Source organism: Melozone crissalis, unplaced genomic scaffold, assembly GCF_028551555.1.
Source record: "Melozone crissalis strain CALT ecotype California unplaced genomic scaffold, PUWL_Pcris_2 ptg000042l_1, whole genome shotgun sequence".
Taxonomy (NCBI): Eukaryota; Metazoa; Chordata; class Aves; order Passeriformes; family Passerellidae; genus Melozone; species Melozone crissalis.
Window position 1 is genome coordinate 17,817,861 of NW_026535820.1, and position 15,547 is coordinate 17,833,407.

A 15,547-nucleotide genomic window follows, 5' to 3' on the forward strand; every position below is an offset into this window, starting at 1 on the left:
TTGCAAAAATTAAATTGCTCTCAATAGCATTCCAAGTACTGAAGTAATTTAAAAACTGCAAATCTTGCAGTAATCACACCAAAATTTGAAGTCAACGGAACAGTTCAGGAGTTGAAAAACAGGGTTTTAAAAAAAGTTTTTAACTATGCTTGCCTTCATTCTTTTCTGAATTTTAATCTAAACACAACAGTAGCACAGAAAGATAAATGTGTGTGAGGCAAATATTTAGTGTGCCAGAAAGCAGCTCTTAACTTGTAGTTATCCACATTTAGTAAATTCCCAGATCAGACTTCCTTACTAATACATATGCATGACCCTTATAGCTGGATTCACAATGACCTGACAACCAGCATGCAAACTGACAAAGCATATCACAAAAGCACAAGTTATTCTTACTGCCCTTCCCCCACCATGCATTTTACCCTTTGTGTTCCTTTATACTTACCATGCCCTCAAAGCCAACTCTGTAAAGGTTTTTAGCACCATTGTCCCAAAGAACATATGCTGCGCTATGTGGACTCGACGCGCTCCAATCTTGGATTTCAGTCACCTATTCAGTTGTGAAAATAAGAAACTGGTTTCTAGAGCAAAGACTCAGAAGTACAATTTGAACTTCAAAATTTACTCATCTCTTCAAAATAATTAATGACATTGTAGTTTTACTAAACCTGATAAAATTTCTTCTGAAGCTGTTTTCTGCTTGATGCAGGTGTTCCCTGGGTGTGTTAAGACAGCAGTCTGATTGTATACTTTGTAGGCCCATTTTTCTTTTGTATATTTGGAGGTTATCTAACTACACAAGCAGAGAACAAAATCTGAACAGCTCTGATATGCTCCTACCAGAAGTATCATTAACTAAGAGAAACAGGATGAAAACTATTCTAATTGCTTTAATATGTCTGGTTTAACTTGCATTAGCCTGGTGGCTATGCACTATGTTAAGAGACAGTTTTATTTCCAGAGCCAGTATGTTTAACAACAGTACAAAAGGAGAGTGAAAATGTCTTTCCCTGACATTTCTGAAATCAGGAGGCCATGCATCAAATTCTGAAAACATTTCCATTATTTAAAAACACAGAAAAAAAATCAGTTTACAGATTTTGCTTTCACTCTTACTTATATTTATTTAAACAATGTTTCTGCTAGCTACGACCTACCTTTCCACATTTAAAAACATTTATATGCATTTATATATTTCTTCAGATATGCAGGTAAACAATCTCTCTAATACAAATTTAGTACACAAAGCAGACTGTGCAGGATAAGACTCTTATTTTGCAAAGTTTCAGAGATTTCAATGTATTTTGACATGGAAAGGAGTAAATAATCAACATGAAAAAAGCTGCATTTAAATATCTCTTGTCTTAAAAGATTTAGACTTACTATTTCATTTCAGTAAAACTCAAAATGAAATCCCCAAAAGTCCTAAGGCTTCCATAAATGTCTAGTATATAAAATAAGCTAAACAAGAATATAAAATAGGCTAAATATCATGGTCAGGAACTTTTCACTCTCCTTTAACTGCTGTTTAAGTGTATTAAAAATAAATTCAACAAAAAACCACCAGGTCGCAAAAGATACAAGGGCAGTTAAATCCGATTCTCAGATTTGGTGATAAAAGTCATAGTGTATTTTACACTGCCTGTTTAAAGTTCATACTTATACCAAACCTTCATCAGTTCTCAAGGTAAATGGAAGTTGTTAAAGTAAAATATGCAAATGTTATGATTAGTAACTTATCATTCCATACAATTTGCAATAAATACAAATATTTTTCTATAGCACTGCATAAAAAGCACTCCAAGACTGTCCTAAGCCAGTAACGTAATAGCCACACCCAAAACTTGCAAAGCTTTTTGATTTTAAACTGGAGAAATCCCATTAATCATTATGTGAAAAACAAAACCCTAGGGTGCCAGCACTGAAAACCAAGAGCAAGAGATACACTAACGTGCTGGCCCACAAGCAGTAAGATTAAAGAACACAGTGATGACTAGAAAGGGCTACTCTTGATAGCTCTGTCTTTATACCAGCCCTCTAGTAACGCTGAAATATGCTCAAGATCTTAACGTTGCTACAAATCTTAAACAAACAATGACAAAAAATTAAGAATTAAAAAAATTCTGTGCTGATATTGTAAAAAATGCAAATTAAAATGTAAAAGCACTGGCTACGGTGTACACATCCTCCGCTTCCAAAATGCTTAAATATTTCCAAAAAAAGATTAAAAAGTGCCCAGACAACTAAAATACAAGCTTTCATGATTGTATTTTTGCTCTACAATTAAAAAGGCCACTGAGGCCATTACATGAGCAAAAAGAGGTGCAGTTTCTTATTTAAACCAGTTTTATTTTTACCTTTCCTCTACGCCCATTGCCACCATCTTGATCTTCCCACTGCCAGTCAACTCCTCGCACCACCCTGGCACCTGCAAAGATTCCTCTTGCTGTAATTTTCTTTGATTTACGTCGAGACTCCAACAATACCCTGAAGTTATTAAAAGAAGAACCCACAAATGTCAAAATAATAAAGGAAGTCCAAAACAAATCTTTGGGGATGGGAAGGAGAGCATCTTAAAACAAAAATAATCCACAACTGCAGATTTCAGCGCATGAATCACACAAGCAGTACACAAGATAAAACCCCAGGAATTTCCAAAATCTGATTCATTGAATGTTTATGATTAGTTTTTCAAATTCTAACATTTTTTCTCCAGACTTCCTACTACCAGCATTCATCTTGTAAATGCTTGCATATAGATTTGTACTTATATTATTGAAATCATTAAAGTATGTGCAAAGCCATATAAACACATCTCTGTTTCTCTTAGATGTGCTCTAAGCCAATACTTCTGTCCCACAACTGCTCTGTCACTTTTATTCAGAATTATGCTAAGAGCATTTCTTCTCCCTCCTCTCAGTTCTTCTACATTTTTTTTATAGCATCTCTGAGCAAATTAAGTCAATATAGTAGCATCCATTTCTTCAGTCATATAATGTGTTTTTTTCAAAGCAAACCTCTTCTATTCCTTCTGACTTCAGCAGAACTGAAGTAGACAAGCCTAAACAGAATGGTTCATGATTATTTAACTAGAAATAATAATCTCAAAAGCCACCAATTTTCATGTAACAAGGCTTCTTGCTTCATACCAGGAACATGTCGCCAGACAAGAGAATTTTTCAGCTGACATACAGAATGTTTCCTGACCACTTCAGGAAATTTCTCAGCATCCTGCTAACTTTTAACATCCAGCAGATGGCACACAAGGAAAGAGTTCAACTGTTACAGTCAATGCAAAGAGCACATGAAAATATTGGCCATTTTTTCCTAAGAAAAATAAAAGTTACCAAAAACACAAAGTAATCTCGTTTAGAGAAGTTTCTTAACCTATAAAACTGAGACAAAAACCTACATTCATTACTTCATTATGCCACCCGTACAATATCCCAGACCCAAAAATAAAACATTAAGAGCTTATGCTTCCCTTCATCAAAACGTTCTTACATGTCTCTTGCCATTTTTCCTGTGAGACATCCCTCAAATTCAACAGCACTGTTTTGCCCTTTTCTCCTCCCCAAAATAGTTAGCTTCCATCATTTGTTCTCAGCTAAGCTTGATCCAATAGAAACAGCTCCTTAGCAGAAGAAGCTGCTTTCTAGATAAGAGCTCAGTGAGAGTAAACAAAGAAAGGAAGAAAGTGACAAGATGCAAAAAATTTCCAGCAATATTTTACACAGTGTACAATCTATCTTCAAAACTAAAACTTGTACTGTATTCACCATAACCAGCCTCGTAAAACTACAAGGGAAACCTCAGCTTAAGAAAGAAAAAGAGTCTGGCAAGCTTTCTCAAAAGCAAGAAGATTTCAAAAAAACCAAATAAATAGAAAACATACTTATTTTGCCACCTATTCTCCTTTAACTAAATTAAGAGAGCATCTCAAAGTCCAACTTCTAAGTCTTGTTCTGCATTCAACATTGCAATTGAGAGTAAGTTTATGATACCCGTTTATTTGGTACCTAAAGCTACTGGTGTGAGCCTCCAAAAAACAGCCAACAAAAAGTTCTTATGTTTTGATTAAGTCACTGACTTGGACATCTGAGCCACGGTTAAAACCTTTAAGCAAGCACTTGAGAATGTAAACACAGACCATGTAAGACATAATTTGAGACCTCAGGCTGTGTGCTCCAGCCACTTCCCTTAACTGTACAAGAACTGATTAAAGCACACCACTCATTTCCAGCATACTTGTAAATCTAACTTCTCCAAGAAGATATAAATGCTGTCTTACACGTCACATTCAAATGAGTACCATATCTAAAAAAAAACATAAATAAATATTTTGATGATTTAATGAAAGACCATAGAGGAAACATCACAGAGGTGACACCACAGTGTGCAGCCTTTACACAGTGTTTTTCCATAGCTCTCCAAGTATTCAGCAGCAGGCAAATATCACTGTTCCCACTTAACTGGTACATAAATCATGACAAAGAGGGGCTTTGGACTGAGACAAGTTATTTAAAGTCAAGAACACCTATAAAAGGACACACTAAATGCAATTTTGTTCTGAGTTCTCCACTGAGAGATGATAATAGATGCTTAAGAACATGAAAACCAAGGCAAGAGCAGAACAACCCTTCATAGCATCTTTTCTCTGCTTCCTGTAGTGAGCAGTTTAAGCAGTTCAATTCCAAGTCCAGATCATCCTGTTTTCCATAACCTTCAAGGAGGGTATTTCCCCTCAGTCTGTCCACATCATTACTGAACTTAATTTAACCTTCAAATTCAGAATTCATTGACAAAACTTTTTGTGATTACGCACAGTATCAAGGTAATTGCCTTTGTTTTAAAGCTGCTATATGAGAACATAAAAAATAGGAAAGCCTCAAGCAAAACTGAATGATCATATCCTAACATTTTTCTGTACTCTGTTCTTACTAAAATTTCCATGTTTTCCAAGATCCAAAGACTTATCCTAGCTATCTGTCTCCCAGAAATAGAATCTAACCTCAAGCCTCTTACTCTCTTACCTAATCCAAATTTCAGTAACCAAATGTTCAGTTTCAAAGTTAACCACAAATACCTGTTTCTACTTGATTTTCCGAGGAAAAAGTTAGGTTTTACCTTTCACTTCCCGGTGTGGTGATTCTGTAAAAACGATGCCTCAAGTGATGCTTGTCCCCATGATAGCAAACTGTGCACAAGTCATAATTTGTGCATTCAGCACACTTCCATCGGATGCCAATGATGGGCTGCTGCCGACAAGTATCACACATAGTCCCATCATGTTTGATACCTGTGGAAGGAAAAGAAAAAAGAAAAAAACCTAAAAACTTTGCTGCATCACTACAGACTTCTGTTGCACATCATTATAATTTGACACTATATAGTAGAAATTTAACAATAAAGAAAGGCTGCTGCTTATACCCTATCAGCCTGAACCACTGAGGGGAAAAGATAGCGGACTTTGCCTCCTATCTCCAGTTGGCAGTCTGTTCCTGAAATATTCTATCTTCTCTCAGCTTAAAAAGCTGAGAAGGCTATGTTTGCTTCCTTCCATCTATACAAAGGAGAGAAAGAAAATGAGAAATCTTTTAACTACAAGTCAAAGGGTCAGAAATGGGTTTATCAAAGCACACCGGGAAATCTAGAATTTTATCTCTGGAGTACAGCTATCAACACACGTTATATCACAAAGGCCACTGTGCTCAACTGTGTGAGGCAGCCTAAAAATTACTGCTTTGACTTACACATTTGTACACTGGAAAATTAAAGTGCTTGTCTCTATTCTTTTTTATACAGGAAAAAAATTAAGCTCTCTTGGATAGATGCCATGAGCTTCATGAAAATCTGTTACCATTTTTGAAGCATTTTACGCTTATTCTGGTTTTGTTTCTAAAACGAAGGTGCCAGAGACAGACCAGATGTAACCCACTAGCATGAGCTCTGCCAAACCTTCCACAAAAACTGATCCCAAGTCTTTAGCCTTACAACTCTGCCAAGATACAGCAGAGTGAAAATGATCAGTCATAGAGTTCCCATCCACCCATTCTAAATACAGGGAACAGCCACAAGTTTATTAAAAAAAAAATCAAATTCTACTGTTTGGAAAAAATTGAGCAATAGAAGAGAGAAGCACTAGCATTCAGTCTGTAGCACTAGACAGAAATGAGCACTAAGAGTAACACAGAATTTTCCCCATCACTTCCCCTGAAAAAAATCCCAGATCAATTTGAAACTAAGTGAGGAAAAAGAATGGATTTTGCCTCCTCCAGGAGGGATGCTTTCAGAAATGAATGCCAAATTCACTATAAAGCTATTAGTCACTTACACCCAACAGCTGAGCCATCTGTAGCAAAGAAAAGTCAACAGTTGGAAAGGCAAAACTGAAGGAAATGCCTTCTTGTTTGATCATTTCACAGAAAAACGTAATAGCTGAGGTTGGAAGCAACATTTGGAAATTGTCTTTTCCAACAACCACTGCTCAAAGCAGGGTAAACTAGAGCTGGCTGCCCAGGACCATATCCATTCAAGGTTTTGAGTACCACCAAGAACATACTCCACAACACAGCATATGCAACCATCCCTAGAAAACAACTGTTTCCTCTGTTTCAGTGGAAATTCCTGTATTTCAGTTTGTGCCCATTGTCTCTTGCCTTGTCATGTGGCACCACTGCTAAGAGCCTGGCTCCATCCTCTTTACAACATTCATCAGGCATTTATATACACTCTTAAGATCTCCCTGAGCCTCCTCTTCTCCAGACTAAGCACCACCAGATCCCTCATTCTCTTCCTGTACCAGACACCCTTAAGATTCTTTGCGACACACTTGCAGCCCTTCACTTGAATCTCAGTATGACCACATCCCTCTTGCTCTGGAGACTATACTGAAGCATTTTACTATTCTTCTGGTTTCCAAGCTAAAGTCTACAAGAGTGGATGCACTAAAAGCACTGAGACAGCTTGTTTGTGGTTTTGTCACCTTGTTTAAAAAGACTAACTAGTTACAGTGCTTGGGGTTGAGAGGTAGTATTTGTTTTGGTGTTATTTCTAACTGATTGCTAAATTTGTATTTCACATAGAAACAGAAGTTATACATCTCTTGATTATATTCTTTAATGCCTGCTGAACTTTTGGGAAGGCATTTGGCCAAGAAATACATTTCTTCTGGATGTGAAGGAACTAAGGAATTGGGTGCTGTAGGATTCTTCCACTTGACCAAACAGCAGGAAGAAACAGCAAAAGAGCAGTATAATCAGGAATCATGTGATACAGAATAGGTCATCTCACTGTAAACTTAAATAAAAACTAAACACTTCTTGACAGTGAGGCAAAAGCAGCTATGCAAAACTCAGCAAAATTTGTTTAGGAAAGATCAAGAAAAAAAAAATCGTACTAAGATATTTGACTCAAGTCATTTCACTGACCACAGTGTCTGGGACTTAAAAAAAGAACAGTGCAAGTCTGTACTTGAAGTATCTGATCTAAAGGGACGTTTCTGTATCTCACAGATCCCTAAACACCATCCTGATAGATATGGCCTTTCTTCATCCATTCCCTGACACATGATTCCAGCAGCAACACCCACTTCAGCACATGCCTCACCTGACCACGCTGCTCCATTCTTTCCATTATGTGAGCAAACGGTTTTTGCAGAGCTGGGATGCAAACTGCATCAAGAAACACACCAGGCTGGAAAACAGCCAGGAGGAAAAATATTCAGCTGAACTGGTTTCCCAATCCCATTCTTTGAGGTGCTGCACAACACTACTGCCATGAGAAACAAAGAACTGCAGGGCAGGAGCAGGCAAGTAATCCTGCTACAGAATGTCTAACCACTGCACCAGAGATCTGGGGGGAGAAGCAGATTTGTATGCTTCTGGTGACAGTGGACTAAGACACCTTGAACTTCATCTGCTAAAAAAAGGATAAAACAAGGTGCTACTACTGATCACATAGTGTGATACTAAACTCTTATTCATGGTCATAATACAAACAAAATTACTTAGATCAAAAATATGTGTTAAAGAAGATTGAAAGAAATTAAGTTCAATTAGATATTATAGGTACACCAAGGGTAGTAGGTTGACCTTGCCTGGCCGTCAGGTGTCAACCCAACCAGTCTCTCACTCTACCTCCTCAACAGGACAAAGAGTGAAAACAAAATGAAACAGCTTAGGTCAAGCTAAAAGTGAAATTATTTACCAATCATCATCACAGGCAAAAGATATTTGACTTGGAGAAAATTTATAGCTAATTTAAAAAAAAAAAAGAGGATGGTGAGAAAAACAAAAACTAAAACACCTTCTCCCAATACTTCACCGTCTTTGCAGAGACAACTGCATTCCTTCGTTCCAAATGCCTCTATCTCCCTGCTTCTTCCCAGGGTAGATTAAAACTACAGAATCTTTTGGTTGGAAAAGGCCCTGAAGACCATAGAGTCCAGCCACTAACTTAACACCACCAAGATCACCACAAACCACATCCCTAAGCACCATAGCTACACATCTTCTAAATACTTGCAGGGATGGTTATTCAACCACTCCTCTGGGCAGCCTGCTCCAGTGCCTGACAACCCTTTTGGTGCAGATGGGGAACGGAGGTCAGTCCATAGCAGCTCCTCACACTTTTCCCCTGCCCCATCATGGGTTCTCTCCACAGGCTTTATTGCTTCAGGAAAACACTCTTTGAGCATGGGCTCCCCCATGCGCTGCAGTGAGGGTCCCCGCTCCACTGTGGCCCTCCCTGGGTGGCACAAGGACAGCCTGCATCACTGAGGTGTCCATCTGCTGGCTCACCATCCACACACCAAAACTCAGCACTGAGGATCTGACAGTGCCACTACAGACACTCAGGGGGAAGAAAGGACACATTATGTCCAGAGTTTCACACTAGCTTGGTTCTACCCCAGTAGACTGAAGGCTCATCAGCACTGAGATAATTTCAATTTACTTTCACCAAAAAGCAAAGTAGTTTATGTACTCCCAAACCATCCATCATGTAAATCAAAGCACAGTATGTAAGAATGACCAGGAGACTGCATCAAGTGTAGGCTCTGGAGCCAAACTAAAATCCTGACCCAAATGCAAAATCTGCCACATAAACTCTTCCCCTCTTCAAGGCTGTTTAAGAAAGCTTGAGAAACACAAATATTACAAAGTTTATATTAGGAAAGAAAGCCTTCATTAAACTACTGGAATAAATTGAAGTGCCATAAAAACTTCAAAGTTCAAACAGCAGCCTACAGCTGACTAGCTGTGCACCAAAAGGGGACTCTAGCTCTCTAAACCGAGTTAGAGCACTTTAGCTCTCTAAACTGAGATCATGAAAAAATTAACCTTCTAAATATTCTTCAAAATTTCCTAGAACATTCCTATTTCAAAATGAAACAGGCTTTGTGTCATATAACTATAAAAACCAAAACAAACCAGGTAATTAGAATGGTACTTTCACTATGCCTAGTTACTTTCATATAACTGTCATTTCCTTATGTCCCTTCACCTTTAGTACATCATAAAATCCAATATTCCTGATGTCCACTTGTCATTAATGCTTTCTACTATTTGAAATTAATATTAGTTTTCTACCTTAATGCCATACCTTAATTTCACTTTTCTCATCTCTTCCCAAATCCTCCCTGGATTACCTAGTCCACCATTCCTCTGTCATCACTCATTTATACATCAATTTCACAGCCCTTCACAAGTTTTTGAAACCCATGCTCACTCTTACAGCTGTCAAAGGAAATAAAAGCAGTGTTGCTCAAATTGCTATTTGAATTTGTTACAAATAGGTTTTTTGTACTGAAGATAATTAGATGGCAATATACAGCTGTCCAGGATTTTAACAGTAAAATCAGATGTACAGGGGGTATCCACATTCACTCACTGTTAAACAGAAGACACCAGTAGTGATTTCACTTCTCAGAACAAACAAAATCTGGTTTCCAATGGAGTCATTACTCTCCACAGAACTGTAATGAACTCAAGTCCCTTCATACCATAATGACAATACCACCATCAGGTAAGGGATACCATAAACAACTTTAAAATTATTTATATACATCCCAATTTAAAAAGCAGTAACAATGTTTTGTTCTTCCTATTCCTTCACCCCAGACCAGTTTTACATTAGGGCCAGAATTCAGGTAAATTGAAAACAAAAAATTCTTAGAGATAACCAGTTAGATTCTGAAAAACTGCATGAAAACTCCAATGAGTGTTCCCACAAAAATAACTCCTCCACTAAATACACCATCTGGAAGTAGCCAGCTGACCAATTATTATTGCAGATACAAAATGCCAGACTTGCTAAAAAACGTGTCCTATCTGGTAAGGGAATCACAAGATACACAGGAAGGGAGAGGATTATCGTGTAGGAGACATGGGGGAAGGGCAGGGAGAACAAAGAACACGTTTATTTAAAAAAACAGGTCTCCCAAGTACCGCTACTCAGGAAGCTATTAATTTTTTTAATTTGTGAAGATATTTCTTCACAAATATCCTGTAGATATTTACAAGTAGCCACTAAAAAAATCTTGACTAAGACAACTTGCTGTAAATTACATTAGATGTTCTAAAAGCAAGAACAAACAAACAAATACACAGGATAAATCATGGGTGCTCTGTCTTTTAAAATGCTTTGACATTTTTGACTTAATGATCAATTATGCCCCTTTTCAGGTATAAAAACCTATTAATACAACACAGAAAGCCACTCATCTCCTGCAGATAACATCCAGATTTTCAGTATTACCAGAATACAGCACATTATGCTTTCCACATTGCACTGATGCACGCTCCAGCTGGGGGATAATTCTGTATCAAGGTTTCCATTTCCTGACTCCAGCCCCTCCGCCACCTCCCCTTATTCAAACACAACTCAGTAAATTCTTTCAGCAGGAAAATAATATTGTTACTTTGAACCAACTGTATAAAAAAAGGAAATGAATGACAAATGAATTCTGCTCTATAGAAAGCAAATCTTCAGAAGGAGAATAAACAGAAAAAGTTTCTGTATTGCTCATGGCTATTATGTGAACATAGCCAGATGTGCTCTCTACAAACGTGGTACTTGTCTGGCCTTTAGCTCAGGCAAAAGGCTGCCTTCCTTTCTAAATAAAAAGCTTGGATTTATAACTTTCTTGCTTCTCTTCAGCAACTCAGAAAACAACTCCTGTTTCTTTTCCAGAACACTGTCAAAAAAGGGGGACACTCAAGACTCGTAGATCCTGGCAAAAGTCTACTTCATAGAAAAAACAGGAATTTTCTGCGAGTAATTGAACAAGCACACTGCACTACTGATGTATCACATCTGACCACTTTCTCCATTGAGGAGCCAGCTATGCAGGATCTACCTGAAGTGTTACTTCCATGTGAAATTTTGATTCTTTTTAAATCCCTGGTTTACCAATCCCTCTCAAGTGCTCTGTCGCGCTTAAAGCAATGTGGGCAATGTAAATATGACCACACCAAAGGGCAGCTAACACAGCAAGCCTGGTAGACACAACCAAAACAACCCCAAACTTTGTATCACAAGTCCCTCATGACCCAGATGAGTACATCTGGAGCAAAGAGTTTATAAGACATTCTTCATGTAAATGAGTTTTTATTTTAAGAAGACCATCCTAGAATCTTAATAGCACTAAGGCTATTAAAGTTTTCTAAGATGTTAACATAGTGTCACAATGCTGGTAATAGCCTACAACCACTGAAAGACAAGAACAGTTTCTCTTTTAAGTCTATGAAGCATAGTTCTGGCATATATAAGCACAAACATTAATCAAACTCAACTTGCCTTTTTTTTTTTTAATAGAACAACCTTCAAACATTACTTTTATAACACTCTAAGTTCCTGATGCACCCCTACTGTTCTTGGCTGCACAGGCCTCAAACTTAAAGCAGCAATTCCAGCTGCAAGCACCACTTCTAAGAACTTACCATCAAGACTAGTTTTGAATACATAATAGAAAGAACTCCCAGCAATAACTGATTTTTATTTTTACTATTTTACTTTTATATTTATTTTCCTTATAAACTTACATTGTAATTGTAAATTCATGAACCAGAGAATTTTTTTTCATTTTAAACTATAAGAGCCATGACACACACTCCACTAAGTATCATCAAACAAAAAGCCACCCCATGCTTTATAACATTTCCTTGCCCAACATCATCATTAATACTACCACAAGAAATTCCTGTTACCTAATCCCACTTACATTAATGTCCCTAGAGAAGTATCAAACTATATCATCCAAAGTCAGTCACTTACTCTAAACAATGGACAGTCACCACCATGGAGAAAAAATAAATCATTACCAAAAGGTGAAGAAGGAAAGTGACTTAGACAAGACTACAAAGTGAATCAGCAGTAAACAGAGGACTTCAGTCCAAACTGACAGCACCTTAACTCTATTAACTTGGCCCTTTTGTTACAACTACTTTACAGAATTCTACTCTTCCTACCTCCAGGGAATAAAGCCCTCAAAAGTAACTCCCTCTTGCAAAAAGCAACCCTGGGTACCCATACACAACAGTTCCATGAGGATGAGGATGATGCTCACCAGAAACCTCAGGAAGAGAAATACCATTTTGCTACGCCTGACAACAGCAATGTGTGTGACACAATATACACAGTTTTATCTGAAACAGAACTTAGAATTCTAAGACAAAATATAAACAGAAATTAAAATCAGAAGGAATAAAGCAAAAAACGGAAATAAAAACATGACAGTTTTAAAACTGAATATTAAGTCTAGGCTTCCAGATAGTTAAGAGGACACCATCTGCTTGCAAATATGTCAGGCAGGGCTAGAACAATGAGCATTCGAGGCTCATATGCAACATTTATGCATATGCTTCAGTTCTAAGCAGAAGCAGTCCCACTGGTTTCTACAGGACATCAAACACAGGTAAAAGTTCCTAAGCATAAACATCCGCAAGACAAGGACTGACAACTTGAAAGACTCCTCTTTCTTGTTCTAAAGTCCATTGCAAAAGGATTTTCAAAAAAAACCATAATCATGCCAGCAGAGAGGAAGATACCCAGTCACTGAAAAATTAAATCCATCTCAAAGGGTAACCATGCAATATTTGGGGTTCTTTCCTTAGCAAGGTTTTTTGTAATCAGTTAGAATGAATTCCATGATTCTGTCTCCTCAAAAGTCTTTTAGCTTTAAGCATTGCTATAATTCTCCTTGCTGTAACACTACACGTAGCTGGCACAAAGATGGTCTCTCCATCACGTCCTAAATGAAAGACATATTACAAAAGAGTACAGCTCAAGTGCCTCAATAAATCAGTGCAAACACTTCATTACTGAGGCCCTGACCAGCCCACAAGTCACTTCACAATATTTCTGATAAAACTTAACAATATCTACATCTTTCTGCGTGAGCTTTCACTGTAAAAACAGGTGCTAAAATGAACATTTCCCTGCAGTGTTTGCAACACTAACACTGCCGCATAATGTCAGTGCAGATCAAATTCCATTGTCCAAAATGACAGGATTTAAAGCATAAATATCAAGCGGCTAAGTCATTAAAAGAATCAACTCATGCACTTCTTTTCCTCCCAGTACCTTTACTATTTTACAGCAACTCTGGCAATACAGATAAAAGGCAACGTGCAGATTACAGGCACAAATCCACAGTATTTCAACCACTTAGTGTAACTTTTACAAAAAAGGCAGTACACATCTCTTCTGCAATTATCCCTATACTTGACTCAAGGATGACTGCCAGTATTTTACAAAACTGCTCCGAAATAGAAATTCAAGAAGTGGGGATCTGGGCGTGAAAGCAAACCCAAACCTTGATGTATCACCCTCTCTCCACCTCCTCCCCAGCCCAACAGGAGCCTGCTGTCTGTGGCAGATCACTTTTGCTTTGTTTCCAATTTAGCAGTCCCGGGACAACTTCTGTCCCCGCGGCCCCGCGCTGTAGCTTGTCCCAAGTTTCCGTGTACACACACACACAGACACACGGGCGAGCACAGACAGACACCCACGCCCGGGGAGGGGGAGGGTGCAGACTCCCCCCGCCCAAGCCCAAGGCAAAGGCGAACCTCTAAAAGGGGAAGAAGGAGGGGCGCAATCCGCTCCCCAGGACGGGACCCCGAGCACCCCGGGTGCTGCCCCCCGACCCAGCGCCCTGGGGGCGGAGGTGCCTCCATTCCCCGCCGCTCACCGGTGGGCGCGCTGTCCAGGATGCGGAGGTCGTAGGCCCCGGAGCAGCGGTAGTTGGCGGCGGTGCCGTTGTCCCACACCACGACCACCTCCTCGGGGCTCTCGAAGCTGCGCACGGTGCCCACATGGCCCTCGCCGCCATCCTGCTTCCCCCACTTCCAGTCCGGGCCGCGGACCACCCGGGCCCCAACTCCTTCCACCATCACCCGGTTGTTCCGCGAGCTGCTCATCCCGGCGGCGGAGCCCTGGGGCGGATGGAAGGGGCGCGCAGCCCGCAGGCGGCGGAGGGGGACCCCGATGGGGGCGGCTACCTCGGGCGCCGGGCGGGAATCTCCGTCCGGCTCTTCTCCTTGCTTGCTTGCTCGCTCGCTTCTTGCTCGCTCGCTCCCCTCCTCCCTTCCTTCCTCGCTCCCTACGCGCCCATTCCCCGGCCCCAGCGGCGTCCCCCGCCCGCTCCCACCGCCAGCCCCGCTCCCGCCGCTACATCCGGGACCTGCGGCCGCGACGGCGCCGGCTCCAGGGAGACCGGCGCGCCCGCCCCCGCCCCGCCGTGCTGCGCATGCGCGGGCGCGGCGGCGGCGGGCGCGTCGCTCGGGCGCCCCCTGCGGAGCCGCGGCGGGCACTGCCGCGCTGGCCCTGCCCCGGCCCGGCCCCGGGGCTGTGCCCGAGGGAAGGGCCGGGAGCCGAGGAGCCAACCGGGGCTGCTCATGCCTGCCGGAGGCTTCACCAGGTCCCCAGCCCGGCCATTCCTTCTGGAATCGCGGCGTCCTGCCGCCGAGGGCTGTGGCGCCGCCCCGCCCGGCCCTGAGGTGATGGTGCCGTGGCTGAATCGGCCGCCTCCTTCTCCATGCGCAAGGTGCTCCTATCGCCTATGCTTCCGTGGCAGAGGGATTATCAATTCAATTGTATCAACTAAGTCATGAGCCATCTACCTTGGGTAAACCATAGAATTATTGAATGGTTTTGGGTTGAAAAGGTCTTTGATGGTCATCTGGTTCCAACACTCCTGCCATGGGCAGGGACACCTTCCAATAGAGCTGGTTACTCAAATCCCCATCCAATGCAACCTTGAACACTTCCAATGATGGGGCATTTTATGAGTCTATAATTCTATGATTCTAAACTTGTGTACTGGTTTTCTCATTTTCAATTCACTTTTGTGTCCTCACATCCCAAACTGTGGATGCGAGGCTTGTGCACTACCGAGGTGAGGTTGGTGGGGCCATACTTTGGTACGCAGGAGCATTTTCAGCTGGTGTTCAGGTGCTCCAGTCTGCCAAGGGAGGAATCAGTACCTCCACCTGCCCTTCCCACCTCGGAGGATCCTTCACAGGGGATCTATCTGCTCAAACTCTGA

General features: G+C 40.7%; 1 protein-coding gene across 3 annotated transcripts in view; it reads right to left on the reverse strand.

Annotated features, from left to right (window-relative positions):
- MIB1 (MIB E3 ubiquitin protein ligase 1) overlaps positions 1 to 14,633 on the reverse strand; it is a 71,215-nt gene extending 56,582 nt beyond the window's left edge. For all 3 annotated transcript variants that reach the window (XM_054285057.1, XM_054285056.1, XM_054285055.1), the window contains exons 1-4: positions 14,192 to 14,633; positions 5,128 to 5,299; positions 2,358 to 2,487; positions 446 to 550 (exon numbers count right to left, since the gene is read on the reverse strand). In XM_054285057.1, the coding sequence (XP_054141032.1) occupies positions 446 to 550; positions 2,358 to 2,487; positions 5,128 to 5,299; positions 14,192 to 14,420 (636 nt within the window). In that variant the 5' untranslated portion in view covers positions 14,421 to 14,633. The remainder of the gene's footprint in view (positions 1 to 445; positions 551 to 2,357; positions 2,488 to 5,127; positions 5,300 to 14,191) is intronic.
- Positions 14,634 to 15,547: the final 914 nt, after the last annotated feature.